At 53.0% G+C, this 16,899-nt stretch overlaps 2 protein-coding genes across 7 annotated transcripts in view; one reads left to right on the top strand and one right to left on the bottom strand.

The window, feature by feature from the left end:
• The window catches only part of P2RX7 (purinergic receptor P2X 7), a 100,077-nt gene that overhangs the window by 25,253 nt on the left and 57,925 nt on the right, over positions 1–16,899 (top strand). The window lies entirely within an intron of this gene.
• Positions 241–16,257, bottom strand: CAMKK2 (calcium/calmodulin dependent protein kinase kinase 2). 6 transcript variants are annotated; one of them, XM_069871223.1, is made up of 18 exons: positions 16,202–16,257; positions 11,501–11,627; positions 10,643–11,114; positions 9,918–9,965; positions 9,302–9,355; positions 9,101–9,152; positions 8,882–9,015; positions 8,258–8,294; positions 7,245–7,266; positions 6,864–6,952; positions 6,456–6,655; positions 6,312–6,365; positions 5,909–5,982; positions 5,284–5,371; positions 4,942–5,037; positions 4,257–4,385; positions 2,830–2,930; positions 241–2,445 (listed from the first exon to the last, which is right to left on the bottom strand). In XM_069871223.1, exons 3-18 carry the CDS (start codon positions 11,063–11,065, stop codon positions 2,370–2,372), a joined length of 1,677 nt encoding a protein of 558 aa, XP_069727324.1. In that variant the 5' UTR covers positions 11,066–11,114; positions 11,501–11,627; positions 16,202–16,257; the 3' UTR covers positions 241–2,369. The 6 variants fall into 6 exon arrangements, 4 of the variants coding, with proteins under 4 accessions (XP_069727324.1, XP_069727325.1, XP_069727326.1 ...); XM_069871224.1 differs by having other exon boundaries at positions 241–2,442; positions 16,202–16,255; XM_069871225.1 differs by lacking the exon at positions 4,942–5,037 and having other exon boundaries at positions 16,202–16,251.

Here is a 16,899-nt window from a genome sequence, read left to right as displayed (position 1 = left end):
AGCGACCTACAGTAACATCTGACGCCCAGTAACAGTGTGGTGGGGCATTGAGGAACTGGTACAGCTTATTCTGTTCAGAATTGCACCTGGCAAGCCTGTTTGGTAAATGTAAACCATCTTGCTAGGCACCCGACAAACCACTAACTGGAGATACGCAGCACAGAGCATCTCTACAACTCACCTTTACAGGACACACCACACATCACTATGCATCAGCTAGAAATAATCACATTCCCCCCCTTTTTCTTTTTTTTTTTTTTTCAGAACAAGTTCATTTACAAGGTTAGAGAATCAAGCTGCCCCCGCCTCGCATTCATTTCCACCATAACAAGTTCTGTTTAGGAAAGGGGGAGCAGGCAGCTGTAGTAGTGCTGGCACCTCGAGTTACCTGTTTGGTTTTCCCACTGCTGAAGCTGCAGGGCTTTGGCATAGCCTCAGGCTAAAATGGGAGGAAAACAGTGCACGTCTTATGGCTCCAAACTCCATAGTACTGCTCCTAAACTACGAACCACAGCAGCACAATGTTTTGGTAATAAATTGTGATTTAGGGGGAGCATTTCATCAAGCAATCAAAAGATGTAAGGGGCATTTTTTTGCAGGCACCTGCTGCGCCGGCTTTAACAAAGACCAGTCCTAACCAGGAATTACCTGGCTGGGTCCGACTGAGCAGGGCCAAGAACCTGGGCGCTCTGCTGCTTGCAGGGCCCAAGATCAAGGAAGACAAGGGGATAAGTCACTTCCTTGAGACATGAGACCCGTGGCCAGGGTTAGCAGGCACAGATCTTGCCCTTAACCAAAATACTTGGGTCTCTCCTAGTGCCTCATTCCTCAGGGCAAAGAATTAGGCCTTAGCAGTCCCTGACATGCCTGGGACATTCGAGTCCTCCCCTTTTTTCAGGTACACCATCATTTTAAATTCCTCCTTCAAGGTCACACAACCGCATCAGACTGAGAAGAGAAGGTGTCAGATCTTCCTCCCCAGTTCCATGCTCCATCCACAAAAAAAATCTGTACTTACCATGACCCCTTTCCCCAAGCAAATCTCCAAGCTCTTCTCCAGCTCACCCACACTCTGCCATTCTCCAGCTTTGTCTGAGCACGGAGAACTTGGGAAAGCGAGTCTGGACGCCAGAGTCTCTCCCACCCCATGATAGATTATTATTTTTTACAAGCACCACAAAATAATCAGAGTAATCTGACTGAAGGTGAAAGAGCTCTTCATAAGAAACAATCCATGAAGTAGGTATACACTTAATTTACTAACAAGCCTCTGATCCACAGGCATTCACAAATTACTAGTAATGAACTTGCAAAAAATACATAGCATTGGCCCCAAAATCCAGATTAAAAGTTTCTTTGAAAATTACTAGCTAATCTAAGTATTTCGTTAAGATCTTCAATTCTAAGCAAGCCCTAAGTCTATACTTAAAAAATAGCATAAGTTGTATTGTTTTTAACTGTAGTAAACCATGTAATGTACATGGAAGTGAAGGATTTTACCCTGAATTTTATATTTAATAATATATCTACCTAGATCAAGTAAAACATTTAGAAACAAACTGTTAGTGCTTCCTCTGCTATTCAAAAGAAACATTCAGCTAAACACCACCTTTCACTCCAATGTCTGCAGCAAAAATAGTTCAGACTGAACTTAAGCCCTTAGATACCTTTTCCTTTCATACACTGAATACTCAACTTACGAAGTCCTAGTCACGCCCAGACCTTAGGAAAGGCGTTAATTACCTTAGGAGGTAATTAACCTCGCTTTCTGAATGTCTGGAAGATGCTGTTTAACACAACTTGGCTCACAAAGGTAGGCATTCTTTAAAAAGCTGAAGAGGTGGGTTTTTTTTGCTTTGTTCCCATGCAGTTAAAAAGGTATTGATTAAAAACAAACCAGAACAACGAGAAACAGATGCAACAACATTTCCGGTAGGTCGTGAACTCTCAAAGTGCGCACGTGTAGCTTTACTGCTGTGCTCCGCGATGGGCGTACAGCACCCCTGGAATGCTGGCATTAGTCCCCGGAAATTATTTGGCATTAAAACCAGGTAAAAGCAGTTCCAAATGTGTTTTTGTTTGACTGCTTTTCTTTTTTTTTTTTTTTTTGCAAAGCAGTGTTGCTGCTCAACACCATAGCTCACCTCTCTCTGCCACCAGCCAGCATCTCTCCCACAAGACGTCAGCAATCCAAGTGATCGGAGATGTTCAATGTCTATGACAAGTAGTCGGATGTCTTATAACATGCTGCTGTGTAAGCTCTACATCCAGCATTATATGGAAATAGCGCCATGTCATGCTGCGTTTGGTGTTCATATCACTCATCCACTTCATAACCGACGTGCTCAAAAGAACCACAAAGTCCACGTTCACGAAAGGAGTTCCTCCTCTCCCACGTTGGGCAAGTCATTGCATTTCAGATTATCTTCACTGCCTTGTTTCCTGCTTCAAAAGGAAATAAAGCAGTTCCTGAGCGACTCAGAAAAAGGCAAAGCAGACAACAAAGCACCAGCACCTGTCCCTTCCCCACCACAGGAACCACAGGACCTTTAGGACCCTGAGCGTGTGTCGCCTCCCCGCAGCTCGTCTGTAACAGGCTGGAAGTGCCATAAAAAGATACTTTCCAGAGGGGCAAGATATGCATGTCACAACAATCATCCCACAAAGCAGTTACAGGTCAGAGCGTGTGAACATCCCAGTTCATGGTCCCACGAGAAAAGATTGAAAACCAGACTTCTTGAATTCTCCTCCTGCGCTTCGCGGCGATTGCCAGAGCGTTAAGACAAACTGAAAATATCTTTTTAGGCTGAAGCGAGCAACGACACTTACGGCAGCAGGTTCCCCGGGGCAGACAACGACCGCTCTTCCCTCCTGCTCCCCTCGAATGGGTTGCCAAAGGATCGCTTCCGGATCATCGTTTTAACCAAGATCTGCAAGACCAAATGGGAGTTTGCCAGGGACGCTTCCCTTTCATTCAAGAGCAACAGCAACATCCAACCCTTATGCCCACGTAATTAAGAAAACAAGTCAAAGTTCTCTTTTAAAACAAAGCCAGAAGGAAGCATATTTACAAGCCTCCAGCTGCTTAATACAAGGGCTGTATCCTTGTCTGAAACCCATGTGAGAGCTGAAGCCACACGAGCCTTGTACTCGAGCATTAATGCCTGCAGCTGGATGCACAAAGATCAGGCACCGAAAAGTAATGGTGAGTAACAAATGCAAATGGGAAAATACAAGAGCTGCCTGGAGGTGGTGTGTTATTTAAGAGGTAAAAGTTGCAATAGAAGTTCATTTGCCCTGAGCTGTGCTAAACACACGGATTTTCAACAGGGCTGGGAGCACTGAGCCATCCTCTGCTGCATCACAGCAAGTCAACTCTGCTGAGGTGACTTGAGGGGAGAACCCCTCATTAATGGTGATTTCTTCAGAGCAAGATTTGCTTTCTCAGCCTGAGCAGCACAAGGCACATTTGCATATTAACGTTTCTGTGGTTGAAGAGGCTTCTGCAGGGTACTGAAGCGGGATTGCTCCAGAAATGGAGCCAGGCGTGGGCACAGCCATGAGAGGGGAAAGAGGCTTCAAAGCGAGACCTGTACCTCAAAACAATTCATGACCTGGGTGTCTACAAGCCACACCAGTGAACTGTGAACGGCCGCTCACTGTTTATCCTAGTGTAAGGGCTAGCAGGCACTCAAAGAAATCAAACCCCAAAAGGATTCCATGTTCCACACAGGGCAGGGTTACGCTCTGGTTCTCGCCACCACGGCGAGTTGGAGAGAGTAAAAATAGGGGCTTGAAAAGAAACGAGGTGAATTCACTAAGAATAGCTCCAGGCGGGGGCTGATGCACGCCTTGGCCCAGATAAAATCCAGGAAGCTCCCGCAGTCCCTACGGATGGACGGGCAGAGCAGGGCAGGAGCTCCTCGTGCTTAGCCAAAACACCCGCTCCTCCTGGCTGTGGGATGCTCTTGTGCCCTGAGCAAACACAGTGATATTTAGGCAGCCAGCTCAAGCGTGGAGACCAGCAACCCCCGTTGGGACCACTCTGAAGTAACCTCACACAGCGCAGAGTACGGCCACCTCCAGTTTGATGCTGAGACTCAGTCTGGCAGCGTTTGCTTCTGAGAGAGGGAAGATCTTTGCTCGAATCCTGTCCAATGCACCTTCAGCAGCCCCCTCCAGCCACTCAGGATTGCCCTGGGAGGCAGCGTGGACCCCAGTGCGCGTCCACAGCCCATCACCTTGCCCACACTCACCACGGTGGCCAGGCTGGGGATGTGCTTGACTGAATTCTCCACCTCCTCCTCCGTCACCTCGACCAGGGTGCAGTTCTCATCCTCGGTGGGCAGCAGCTCCGCTCCGTTCTTGGTGACCCACGGGTGTAACTTCAATTAATAACACAGCCTGTCAGGAACGATTTCCTCTTTTTCGTAACTTAAACCACACGAGCCTGGCAAACGCATCTCCTTGCCCAAGCTACGGCCCCTACGTGCTCCTGAAATTCTAGGGAGCAGGGGAGAGACGTGACATCTCAGTGGTGAGGCAGCTTACCCCGGCGCCGCTGGGAACTGCTCAGCCTGGAGCAGAAAATGCCACGGTGTTGCTCATCCGGAGCCAGCACTGGCCCCATCAACACAACGGAGCAATAACCTCGGTGACTCTACAGCACTGGGCACCTCAGGTGGTTTTAGGGAAGAAGACCTATTGTCACTCTCATCTTACAGATGAGACAGCACCGAGAGGCAGGAGTGGTTTATTCCAGACCCCACGCATGAGCAGTAGTGATGGGGCAACCGATCGAGTCTTAGCCTTGGACCTGAATTAATCCACGACAGAAGGCAGAAACACCTCTTTCTCCTTGCTCACACACCTGGCGTCTTGGGCGGCTGCTGGAGGAGCACAAAATGGTTCAGCAATTCCCCCGCAATCCTTTCCCCCTACCTTAGTCTCCATTTTCTCAGCTTCTCGCCCCTTCCAGGATGCCGCAGGGGCGGAGGACCAGAAATCTCCTGCGAAAGGCTGTTGCACAGTACTTTCCTGGTAGCAGAGGAAATACTGTACTCAGGGGATTTCCTTTTGCCTGTGACTTCTGTAGGCACCAAAGGTCCCAAAGCTGAGCGGGTCCCGGAGCAGGGGAAGGAGCTGGGACTTACCTGCCCAGGAGCTCTGGGCACAGGGGGAGGACCTAGCCTGGCGCGATCAAACTGACTCCCAAAAATAGTCTAGTAAGAAGAACCCAACAGAAGTGAAGCCACAGCCAACACCGGGGTATTGAGTCAGTACCTTGATTTCTGGGACCGAAATCCTAGATTCAGGATTTTTATCCAGCATACGTGTAATCAAATCCTTTAAGAAGTCTGTAACTTCTGGCCTGGGGAAAGGAGAGAGGGGAGAGATGAGGTGGGGAAAGGGATGGCTGCTGCCTCCCTTCTCTACCACAGCACCAGCGACCTTGACAGACTGGGGCTGGACCCCAGCTCTGGAAGGGATGAGTTCAGGGTATTTGTACACCCAAATGCCACACAGCCCTTTCTCCTCCAGCCCTTCAGGGAAGCAAAAATATCCTCTTTGAGGGCAATTCCAAGCATGGTCCCATTTGTACAGGGCTGGGAGAGCCTGACACCAACTCCACTCAGGCTAAAAACCAACAGGCAGCAACTGTGAAGGTTAATCTGTTCCTCAAATGCCTCTGCAACTTGAATCACTCCTTCTTCAGCAACTGCAAACCAAGAAATGTTGCCTTCACGCTTAATGCAAAGAAAGTTTTCCAGGGCAAAGGGCTAGCAGAAAGGCCCAGAATCCAAGTTTTGCAAAAGCACAGTGAAGCAGCGCCAGTCCCACCCAGGCAGAGCCTGAGAAAAGACTTGAATGAGCTTTAAAATAAGGGCTGAGGGGTTTGAGTACTTACTGGTCTGGGAACTCCAGCGCTTGGGTCTTGATTTTATTGTGTAAACTCAGGATCCTTTCATCCATAAAAGGGCACTAGCATGAAGAAAATAAAGCAATGAGAAAAGTAACAACCTCTGTTAGAATTGGCAGTAGGGCAGCCAGTCGAGCATCGGGATCTTGTAGGGTTTGAAGGAGAGCAAGGAGCCAGTTAGAGGGAAATACCAGAGGGTTTCCTATTATATCAACGTCTTATTTTAAACGCAGTGAAAATAACATTTGATTAAAAATGACCAAATGACTACAAGAGCTCCATTCCTAAAAAAATCCAATCAGGCATAGAATTTTTTCCCAGGGGAAAAATATCTGGCACATGGGAAGCACACAGTACCCCCCTGGACCACCAAAACAGGCAATCTCATTACCTGCCCAAATACGAAGCAGTACAGCGTGATCCCCATGGCCCAGACATCCAAAGCCTGCAGGGCGAAGGAAGCATAGTTAGACCAGCAACAGACAGCGTGTGCAAGGAAGATGAATCCAAAACCCCTCAAATCGCTATTAAATACCTTTCCGGAGAAGATTTTTCTGGTTTCTGAGAGCGTCTCCGGGGCCATGAAGGCTGGAGTGCCCACGGTGTTGGTTAAGAGGGCATCAGCTCCCTTGAACTCGTTGCTCACTCCGAAGTCGGCAATCTTGATGTGTCCATCTTCTCCCACAAGGAGGTTGGAAGGTTTAATGTCCCGGTGGATTATCTTTTGGTAGTGCACTGCAGCCAAAGGGAAAACCAGCGATTCAGCAGCAGCACGAAGCCCCTGCGTGGCTGGAAGCCTTTCTGCTAACACCACAACCAGCTCCACTTTCAGAAACCATCATGCAGGAGCATGAGCCGTGAGACACCAGCCAAAAGCCCAGCCCTAGGTGTTTAGAGGAATAAAAAATAAAAAAATCCCATCTTTTTTTGCATGGACACTCACAGTATTCAATGCCCTTGATCAGGTCCTGGAAGTAGAAGCGAGCCTGGTCCTCGCTGAGAGGATTCACGGTTGGGATTTCCATCACAGGGCTGCAAAGGCAACAGAGAATGGAGCTCATTCCCCACACGGATGCGCGGGAACAGATTCCCGGAGGCTTTGCCACCGGCTGGTGACAGCACACAGGCCCACATGTAGTGGGTGTACACAGCTGGGTTGTGTAACCGGGCTGCAGAGATGTCATTGAAACCCACAGGGGATCCCTCAGGAACCTCCCCATCTCCTTGGTGTCCCACAACCGCCTCCGATGGCCGAGCTGTGCCACCCACAAACCCCTCTCACGTTCATGCTCTAGTAGATTTAAATCTGTAATTCAGTACTCACCCTTGCTTCACCAGTTCAAACACTGAAACACAAAAGAGAAGGTGATAACGCATCACTTACAGGTTACAGCTCCTGCGAGCACAGTCTCAGCACAAAAGCAATTATTTTAATGACAAAAATCCTAAAAATAATTTACTTTTTTAAAATGGAGGTGACATCAGGGCTCATGGCATTTTGGTTGCTTTCATTTTCAATTAAAGGGATGCTCCCAAGTGCCTTCTCAGTGCTGCAACTTCAGCATCCGCATAATACACTAAAGCCCCCAGTTTACCTGCAAAACCAAGGCTGAGCCCAGACCTCGAGCAAAATGATGCACTTGGCCTTGGCATCATACACTCCTCCACTAGTACAGGCTCAATATATATGATGGAAGAGAACTATCTCCTTCAAAATTGTATGTATTTACATCAAGCAAACCACTGCGCTCTGCAAGGCAGGCTGGGAAGGAGCTCATTTGTACTGTGGATAATTAAAACGTGCCCTGTTTTCGACACCGGAGAAATAAAACGACTTTCTAGCAGCCCAGCTTCAGAGCTGAGGATATAAATGCCGGCACATCTCATGGCAAAGCATTCCCTGATGTCTAACTAAAGCCTACAAAGTGCTATAAAGCATTCCTGTCTCCTTTCCGCGGAAACATCTGGAGATCTTAGGAAGATATTTTTAACTGTGAGGGTGGGGAGGCCCTGGCCCAGGTTGCCCAAAGAAGTCGTGGAAGCCCCATCCCTGGAGGGGTTCAAGACCAGGTTGGATGAGGCTTGGAGCACCCTGATCCGGTGGGAGGTGGATGGGCTTTCGGGTCCCTTTTGACCCCAATCGTTCTATAATTCTGAACCCAGACTGGATCCCGTGTGCTCTGACCATTAGAGGGGATTTGCTCATCCAGCACACCCAGGCCGTACCCACAACCAGAGGAGGGATCCAACCCCACATGCGGCTGCCCCGAAACGCAGGGAGAACCCTTTCCCCTGGCAAACCCCACTCCCCCCGACACCCCGCGAGCGCTGCGATACCCATGTACAGGTGATCCTCGCTGGGGTCATCCAGCACCTGCCAAAAGAAGCAGAAAGGAAATTAAACAGCACCAACAAAACCTTGTAAATGAAACACCACGATGATTTATTCAGCAGCCTTCTAAATTCTGCACCCTCGGCACCATTAGCCTGGTCTGCTCGCCTCTGAGCTCCTGCCCACAAGTGGTGGGGAAGAAACACAGGACAGAGATATTGCTGTACTTTAAGGAAGTAAATATTTAAAACACACAGGAAGCACCATCTGACTCGTGACCCAAACAAGCTCCAGCCTGCACATCCTTAATTCTTGATTTTTGGACCATTTCGTGCAGTCAGTGGGCGGAGGGCAGAGCAGCTACTCCACAGAACCCGAAGAAAGATCAGTTCCTCCCCAAAAAACATCTAAGCACTTGCTTCCAAGTAAACAACGTATTTCTACATTTCTCTTTCTGGGCAGAGAACAAAAATAAATCCTCTTTTGGGAGGCAGGAATAAAAAATACCCACCTTTTAAACCAGTGAAAACCCAGCCCCTCCACCCAAGCCAACGCGCAGCCCATCCCCACAGCATCCAGGCTTCCTCGCACTCAGGGTGGGTTTTGGGGAAGGGCTGGTTGGTGCTCACCTCCACCAGCTTCACCACGTTGGGGTGGTCCAGCTTCTTCAGGATGGCGATCTCCTGGTAGACCTGCTCGATGGGCCCTTTGGGCTGCAGGCAGCCCTCGGAAGCACCTTTGGCCCCACGGGGCGGCGGGCGACCTGTGGGAATGACGAAGAAGAACGTCCAGCTGGGAACGAGCCCCCGAGGTCTCCCCCATCCCAAAGCTTCTTCCGTGCCACTTACGGGGGAAGCCCGCCTGCCTCATCAGCTTCTTTTTGGAAAGAACCTTCATTGCCTGCAAGAGGGGAAAACACACAGGAATTTGGGGCAAATTAAGAACAAAACGGGGCCAGCAGGATGTGTCCAGCATGGAGCTGGGCATGAAGCCAGGGGAGGGAACCCATCCCCACGCCAACCACCCCGCTGTGGCCGCGCTTTACTCACATAGTAGGTGTTATCATCCTCGTTGTACGCCAGCTTCACCACCCCATAGGAGCCCTAGAGAGGGGGCAGAGCCGTGGGCTTCAGTTAGTCCAAAACACCCTACGGCACCAAACCAGGCAACGAGCTCCTCCGCAAACCCGACCCCACCGGGATCACGGAGCTGGCAGGTGATGCTGGGGGGAGCTCTCACTGCATGGTCTGGCATCACGCTGCCAGCGAGGAAAAGGTTCAAACGCCCCATTTTGTCAGAGAAAGGGGGGATGGGGGAAATTAATAGCAATTAAAAACACCCAAACAACTCAAATGGCATCACCCAGCAGAGACCGGTGGCACAGCAAAGAGCTGGCCGAGCAGCTGGTGCTGAGCAGCTGAAAATGCCATCTCACCATAGAATCATAGTATAGTTTAGGTTGGAAGGGACCTTAAAGATCATCCAGTTCCAACCCCCTGCGATGGGCAGGGACATGTCACACTAGATCAGGCTGCCCAAGGTCCCATCCAGCCTGGCTTTGAACACCATCCTGACAGCAAAAATGAGCCCAGTGCCCTCCTGCCCCAAACTCCCCCGTCCAACCCCAAATCCCCCAGTCCCACCACGAATCCAGCCAATATCCACCTTCCCGATCTCGTCCTTCAGCTTGTACTGATTGAGCTGCACGCAGTCCTGTGGGGAGAAGCGAGAGGGTCCAACATGAGCCACGGAACCGCTTGCATTTGCTCTCCTCCTTTTAAATCTCCAGCAAAACTTTCTCTGCACGCTCACGCCCTGTTCCGGGCAGGGGACTGGGCAGCTTTGATTCACGAGCCACGGGTCGGCGTGTTTATAACCAGCTAATTGCAAACGAGCAGGCAATATTCTCTGCTCATACAGCACCTGAGGGCACGATGGGCAGGTGGCAGTGGGGTCAGCAGCCAGGAGAGCCCAGGGAGTCTAATATCAGTGACCTGGTGCTGATTATTTTTATTTCTTATGGGCAAAACAGCCACTTGCTGCCTGTTTTCTGTCAGCACTGGCAGGCTGGGGCAGGCAGGGCCATTTTCTCCTTAGATCTCAGTGAGTCTGTTTGGTTTTTTTTTATTTTGAAGAGGAGAACACAGCTGTGAGAGCCAGAGGCACCTACAAAAGACATGAAAAATGGCAAACTTTCTGGGTCCCACCTCCCCAAGGGCCGTCCCCACAGACAAGGATGGATAAGGGTGTCTCACCGCCTCCTGCTGTGCGGCTGTGGACATGCTGTGGGGTTTTATCCCAAAAAACCGAGCGAGAAACAATGCCATAGGGGTGGAAAGCCGGCAGAGAGAGGCAGGAGAACCCCAGGGGCAGCAATGATTCCTCCTCACCTGGAGTCCCGTGATGGACACGCGGTTGGACTCCACCGTGGGCCGTCGCGGCAGCCGCGGGGAGGAGTGCGGCGATGTCACCGGAGAGTAAGGGAGGGACGGGTAGATGAAGCGCTCGTTGGCACCATCGCTACTCCCGGGAGAGCGGACAGGCTGCGATCGCTCCTGCAGGGAGAGCTTTCGCCCGGAGAGGTGCAGCTTCACCCTGGGCTCCCGGCCGTCCCCAAAACCCTCCCCAGCAGGTGCGTTCATCTCCTCCTCCTCGCCGACGCTCCCCGTCGCATCGTACTCGGTCACCACGATGAGCGAGGCCATGCTGGGCTGGTGGGGGCTCAGCTGCGGGGGGTTCCGGGGTGCCCCGGGCGCTGGGTCGCGGCAGGAGGACGATGGGGTGGGCGAGCAGTCAGGGACGCATGAGGGCATGGTGCGACCCACGGCCTCATCCCGGCCACGCCGCGACGGGGAGGCGCGTCTGCAAACACAAGGAGGCTCAGTCAGGCTCTCCCGGCGAGCAGGATTTCCTCCTGTCGGTCATTTACAGATTATTCATCCCATAGGGGATGGTGAAGCCAAGAGCAGCGGTGCCGTGCGCCCACCCCGCCGCGAGGCAGACCCCAAGCAGGTGCCAGCCCCAGCTCCAAGGCTGCTCCTTCCACTCCCCTTTATTTAAACACCTCCAGGGAATAACAGCCCCGCTACCTCCACTGCACAAATCCCACCACAGGGCTATTTTATAGGGGTGGGATAGAGCCCTGCGCGATGCCAGCAGAAATACCACTTGGTTCCTCGCTCAGAGCAGACACAGCTCAGCCAAACACCCCGGAACGAAGCAGTTGATGGGCACAGGGAGCCGCTTACCAAGCGTGGGGTGCAGGATCAGCCCCCCCAGCTCACTGCCTCCTCCAGCAGCTCGTCATCGCCAGCAACGCCTCTTCCTCGTCCTGGGTTCCCTACAGCCTTCTGTGCAAAAATCACCTTCCTGAACCTGGGAGAAACGAGAAAACAAGCCTGCTAACAACAAAGAATTAAATATATACATATATCATTAAATAATAATTTTAAAAGGGGGAAAAAACAGTGCAATTCCCACACGCCGGGTGCCCCGCTGCAACCAGGGGGGTTCATTGTAAACCACCGTCCTTCTCTGCCGTGACACCAGTCCCGATTTTAATTTCTAGGTTAAGAAGCTGCCACAAAAGCAAGCGAAAAAAAAAAAATATCCTGAAACAAACAGCCCAGAAGCAGGAATAAGGTCTGAGGCGTTTTTTCTGCCTGGTTCCCACACCTCAGCGAGGCGGCCGGTTAAAATTAGCTCCGCTCATCTCCATTGAAGTTTCCGTGATGCGCTGGCAGCGCAACCCCTCTGAATAAGCCCGGCAGAAATTATGGGTCAAGTACAGAAATCAAATTGTCTCTCCCTTTCTCGAGGCTTCACAATGGCCTAATTGCTGTTTTCAACGCCGACCTGTAAACCGAAGCTTCATTGCCCGAGCGGGATCGGCCCAGAGCTGCAGCCGCCCCAGCGCTGCCGGCTGCTCCGCGGCGCGGAGAAACGCAGGGGATGCGAAGCTATAAATAAGCCGGCGAACAGCAACAAGGACAAACTATTTCAGAAACGCCGCGTTTCGCGGGGCTGAATAAGCTCCCGGCTGGGGCTTTGCCGGGCAGGAGAGCCGGGAGCCTCCAGCCAAGCCGCCCAGGGCTCCGCGTCGCAGGCGGCGTGGCTGTAGAATTGCCCCCCCGGTGCCGCTGGTGGCCACGGCAGCGGGTTTTAATGGATTAAAATAAATGGGTAACCCCCTCGCTCATCCTGGACCCATGGGGATGCATCTCAAGGCTGGCTGCCTGGCTTGCAGAGGGCTCTCCGCCAGCGGGGACATATAAATAGCCGTCCCCTAAAGCCAACCGCGAATGCCAAGCCCTTTGCCCTCGCCGTGCTCCGCCACCGCACCAAAAAAGGCAGCTCATCGGCGTAGCCCGGCGGCGAAGCCACCCCAGGAGCATCGCTGGCTGTGACACGGGTCCCTGGCAGGGGCACAGCGCAGCCGAGCGTCCCCTCCCACCCCCACAGAATCTGAATTTCCAAGAGTTCACGCCGAACTTGGCTGGGACGGAGCAACATGGTTGGACTCGATGATCCGGTGGGTCTCTTCCAACCTGGTTATTCTATGATTCTATAACATAAAGTCACGAAGTCTCTGCCACACTTGAGAGCAGAGCGTGCCCCGGCTGGTGGGAGTTAATTGGCTTGACCAGGATAAACATATCAAGGCTGATTAATTCAAGGAGGCTTCCCCTGGCTCTGTAAACAGGCTAAAAGTCATCCAAGCACCATTGTAACACCGGCCAGGTTGGAAAATTGGAGGGTGGTTTTTTTCCCCCTTTGTCTGTGTGCAAAGGGGTTGAGCAGGGGGGTTTTCAAACATCACCCTGTGAGATGATACCTTTCCCGAGAGAAACCCAGAAGAAGGATCCCAACGTTGAACGTGGCCTCGGGGGACGTGGGACGACTGCTGCTGGTAACACAGCCAGTTCTCACACAAACAGGCTGAGGAGGAGGAAGAGAACAGCTATATTATGATAGGAATGGTTGGACTAGATGATCCAGTGGGTCTTTTCCAACCTAGTGATTCTGTGTTCTGTGATATTCCCAGCCAGAGGGAAAACTAAAATAGCTGGAACGGAGGGAATAAGCCCAAAGGGGGTGAAATACAGACTTCTGGCTTCACCAACCCACCCGAGTTGTTGCTGGGGAAAAGCTGCACACACTGGTATGAACTCCAGCAGATCCTTACGTAAAAGCGAGCAGCACATGCCCACAAAATCCTCAGGAAATATAACAGCCTGGTGTATAGGAATGATTTATCGGCATGGCTTTTGGCTGCAATCCATATATAACCCATAGCGGCTGCGGCAGGATTATCGAAGCAATCAGTCTCGCATCTAATTCAGCAAGGAGAGGGATATTAAAATGAAGAGAGGTCTGTGAAACCCTGGCAGCAGCTCTCACTCGGTGTCCGTGGGGCTTAGCGCAAACAAATAGGAGTAAAATCAGCCCCTGAGAAGGTGAAGTGGGTTTTACAGCCCCTTCCTGCTGCCCCAGCTCCTCTGGGAGCGTGTCCACGGGGCTGTCTCGGGATGGGAGCACGCTGACCCATTCTGGGGGGCACAGAGGACGACACCTCGCAGCCAGCACAGATTTCAATCGGAGCATACGGACGCACCGGTCCATCCTTCCCACCTCAGAGCTGTTTCTCTAACCAGACCCAGGGTGGGCGATGGTTCTTGGCTCCCACCAGCTGCCACGCGCTCGCTCTCCCCACCCCACACGCTTCTCTCCAGCCAGGCCAGACACGGATCGGGGTCCAGCTCCAGCACTAACACCTCCATCCATCCTTCCCATGGGGATCAGCTCACACGCTGCAAAATAAGCTGCTCACAACAAAATTGAACACAAACTGCCTAAACCAAGGCTGATTTTACTTGCAGAGCATCGTCCCCCTGCTAGCGCGGAAGGTCTGTGGTTAAAAGTTAACCAGGGCCAGCGCGCGGGGCATTTATCACCTCTCGCTGGGCAGAGTCCAGTGACTATTTTGCTTTTCCTGGTCACTGTCAGCGGTGGAAACAACAGTGCCAAGAGCAGTGTCATCTGCAGCAACGGGGGCATCGATCACAGTTTCCCTTCCTAGGGGCAATCGCAACCCTTGCCAGAAATATATTAGTCACTGTAGTATACAAAGACCATATGCATCCCTGCCTGACTTTTCATGGAAAAAAAAAAATCTCCCAGCAGCTTCTCTAGAAGTCAGAGGACATCCAAAATAAAGAGATACTGGAAACAGGCACCCAGCCCCCCACGCACAGCGGGTGCTGGTGCCAGAGCAGTGAAGGTTTTCATTGCCTCAGGGTGAACGGAGGAGCCTCCTGCGCTGCCAGCCCGTCCAACTCGGGGGAAAGAACCAGGGAAAAATGCAAAGCGGGGCAGGCAGCGTTGTATGAGCATCAAACCCAGCGGCAGGTTTCAACAGGAATCCAAAAGCATCTCTAATAAGTTTGGGGTTTTTTATAATCTTGATGATGCTCTCTAATACTGCTTAAGCAATAGGTAGATACCATCAGTTAACCAGAACAAGAGTGTAAGCTCTAGACCTGGTGTTAAGCAAGGACCAGGACAAGCTCAGGGCGCCACCAGCGCTGCCAAGCGGCTCCCAGGTCTCCTGGAAACAACAGCTCCAGCCCCTGATGGCCATGAAAGAGGAAATGAGAGCGGTTCTGCACTTTGTGAACACCACTTAAAGGACATTAGAGCTGAGTTGAAAGCAAAGCCTCTTCAAAATTACCTCCTCAATCTGATAACAGCCACCTTCCCTGAGCAGGGCTGGTGGGTCGGGCACTCCTGGCAGCGCTCGCGCTCGGGGATGGGCTCCAAGGTGGTGCTGGCTGGTTTTGCCAAACCAAAGCGCTCCCGGAGAGGGCCCAGGGGAGAGACAGGGCTCCTCGCCCCAGGGAGAACCTGCCTCTCCAGTCTGGGGCCACGAAGGCAGCTCTGGCTGCCCCCCGCCACCACACATCCCCTCGCCAGCACCAGCCCCCAGAGGACAACCCGCTGCTGTCCTCAGGTATCGTTTCTGCTCCTGCAGCTCCATCACACCAGCTTCCTGGGGTCATCCCACCACAGCTTTTGGTCTTTACTGTTTGTTACCCCGTTGCTCCTCACGCTCTGTGCTCCACACAGAGCTGCATCCCACCACCTCCTAACCACGCTCGGTCACTCGCAGCGACCCAACCTGTGGCTTCTCCCACTGAGACCTGTTCCTTGCACGCAGTCGCTCCACCAACTCCATCTCCTCCACCTTCTCCTGACCTCTCATTTGCCCCGTGACCTTAAAAATCCTCTCGTTGTCCCAACCTGATGACCTAACTCTCCCCAGTCCTCTGCTCCGAGCCCTTGCCGACCTGGAAGGAGCCCTGTAGGGTCTGCAGGACGCCCGGTGACGGCCACCTCAATGTCACATCCCGAAGCAAGGATACTGCCACATTCTGAACCCAGATGCTGCCACATCCCAAAGCAAGGATGCTCCCACATCCCAAAGCAAGGATACTGCCACATTTTGAACACAGATGCTGCCACATCCCAAAGCGAGGATGCTCCCACATCCCAAAGCAAGGATGCTGCCACATCCTGAAGCAGGGATGCTGCCACATCCCAAAGCGAGGGATGCTGCCACATCCTGAAGCAAGGATGCTCCCACATCCCAAAGCGAGGATGCTCCCACAACCCCAAGCAAGGATGCTGCCACATCCCGAAGCGAGGATGCTCCCACATCCCGAAGCGAGGATGCTGCCAGCCTGGGTACCCCGGGCACCTCTGGGGGCGCCGGGCGGGCAGGAACGGGCTGTTCTCCGGGCCCAGGAGCCCCGGCGGGCCGGGGAGTCGCCGTCCCCGCCGCCCCTCGCCCGCAGCCCCCGCAGGCCGAGCCCAGCAGCCCCGCGGGCACAGGCGCCGCCGCCGCCGCCCCCCCCGCCCCGAGCATCCCCGGCGCCCCCCCGGCCCCCGACCTGCCGCTCGCTCCGCTCCCCGAGGCTCCGCGGGGCCCGCGGCGGCGCCGCCTTCGCTTTCGGTTCCGCTCCGGCGGCGAGAGAAGGAGGGAAGGAGGCAGGGAAGGAGGGAAGGAGGGAGGGAGGCCCCGCTCCGCCCCGGGGAAGGGGAGGATTCCCCCCCGGGCGGCCGCAGCTCGCCCGCCCACCCCCAGAAACGGGGCTGGGGGTGGGTTTGGCTTTGTTTGGTTCGGGTTATTTTATTTAATTTATTGGTTTTTTTGCATATTTCCCCGCCCCGCTCCCCGGCTGCGCGGGATGGAGCCCGGGACGGGCACCCAGAGCAGGGGACACGGAGAGCAGCATCCTCCCTGCCTCCCGCATGCAGAGGGACAGGAGAGCAGCAGCATCCTCCCTCCCTGCCTCCCTCCCGCATGGAGAGGGACAGGAGAGCAGCATCCTCCCTGCCTCCTGCATCCAGAGGGACAGGAGAACAGCATCATCCTCCCTCCCTGCCTCCCTCCCGCATGGAGAGGGACAGGAGAGCAGCATCCTCCCTCCCTCCCGCATGCAGAGGGACAAGGAGAGCAGCAGCCTCCCTCCCTCCCGCATGGCAAGGGACAGGAGAGCAGCAGCCTCCCTCCCTGCCAGAGCTTCCTAACCTCCACCCTTAAGCAAACACCGAATTTCCAGTGTGAGGGCGGCTGGGTCCCGGTTGG

Source organism: Phaenicophaeus curvirostris, chromosome 17, assembly GCF_032191515.1.
Source record: "Phaenicophaeus curvirostris isolate KB17595 chromosome 17, BPBGC_Pcur_1.0, whole genome shotgun sequence".
NCBI lineage: Eukaryota > Metazoa > Chordata > Aves > Cuculiformes > Cuculidae > Phaenicophaeus > Phaenicophaeus curvirostris.
This window is presented reverse-complemented; position numbering and strand designations above follow the sequence as displayed.

Excerpts from the sequence above, each read along its gene's own strand:
- CAMKK2 (XM_069871223.1), bottom strand. The coding sequence starts at position 11,065 with ATGCCCTCATGCGTCCCTGACTGCTCGCCCACCCCATCGTCCTCCTGC. Across the intron at positions 7,267-8,257 it reads CGAGGATCACCTGTACATGG|TGTTTGAACTGGTGAAGCAA; the intron begins GTATCGCAGCGC and ends TTTGTGTTTCAG. Across the intron at positions 6,366-6,455 it reads GAAAAATCTTCTCCGGAAAG|GCTTTGGATGTCTGGGCCAT; the intron begins GTATTTAATAGC and ends TTCGCCCTGCAG.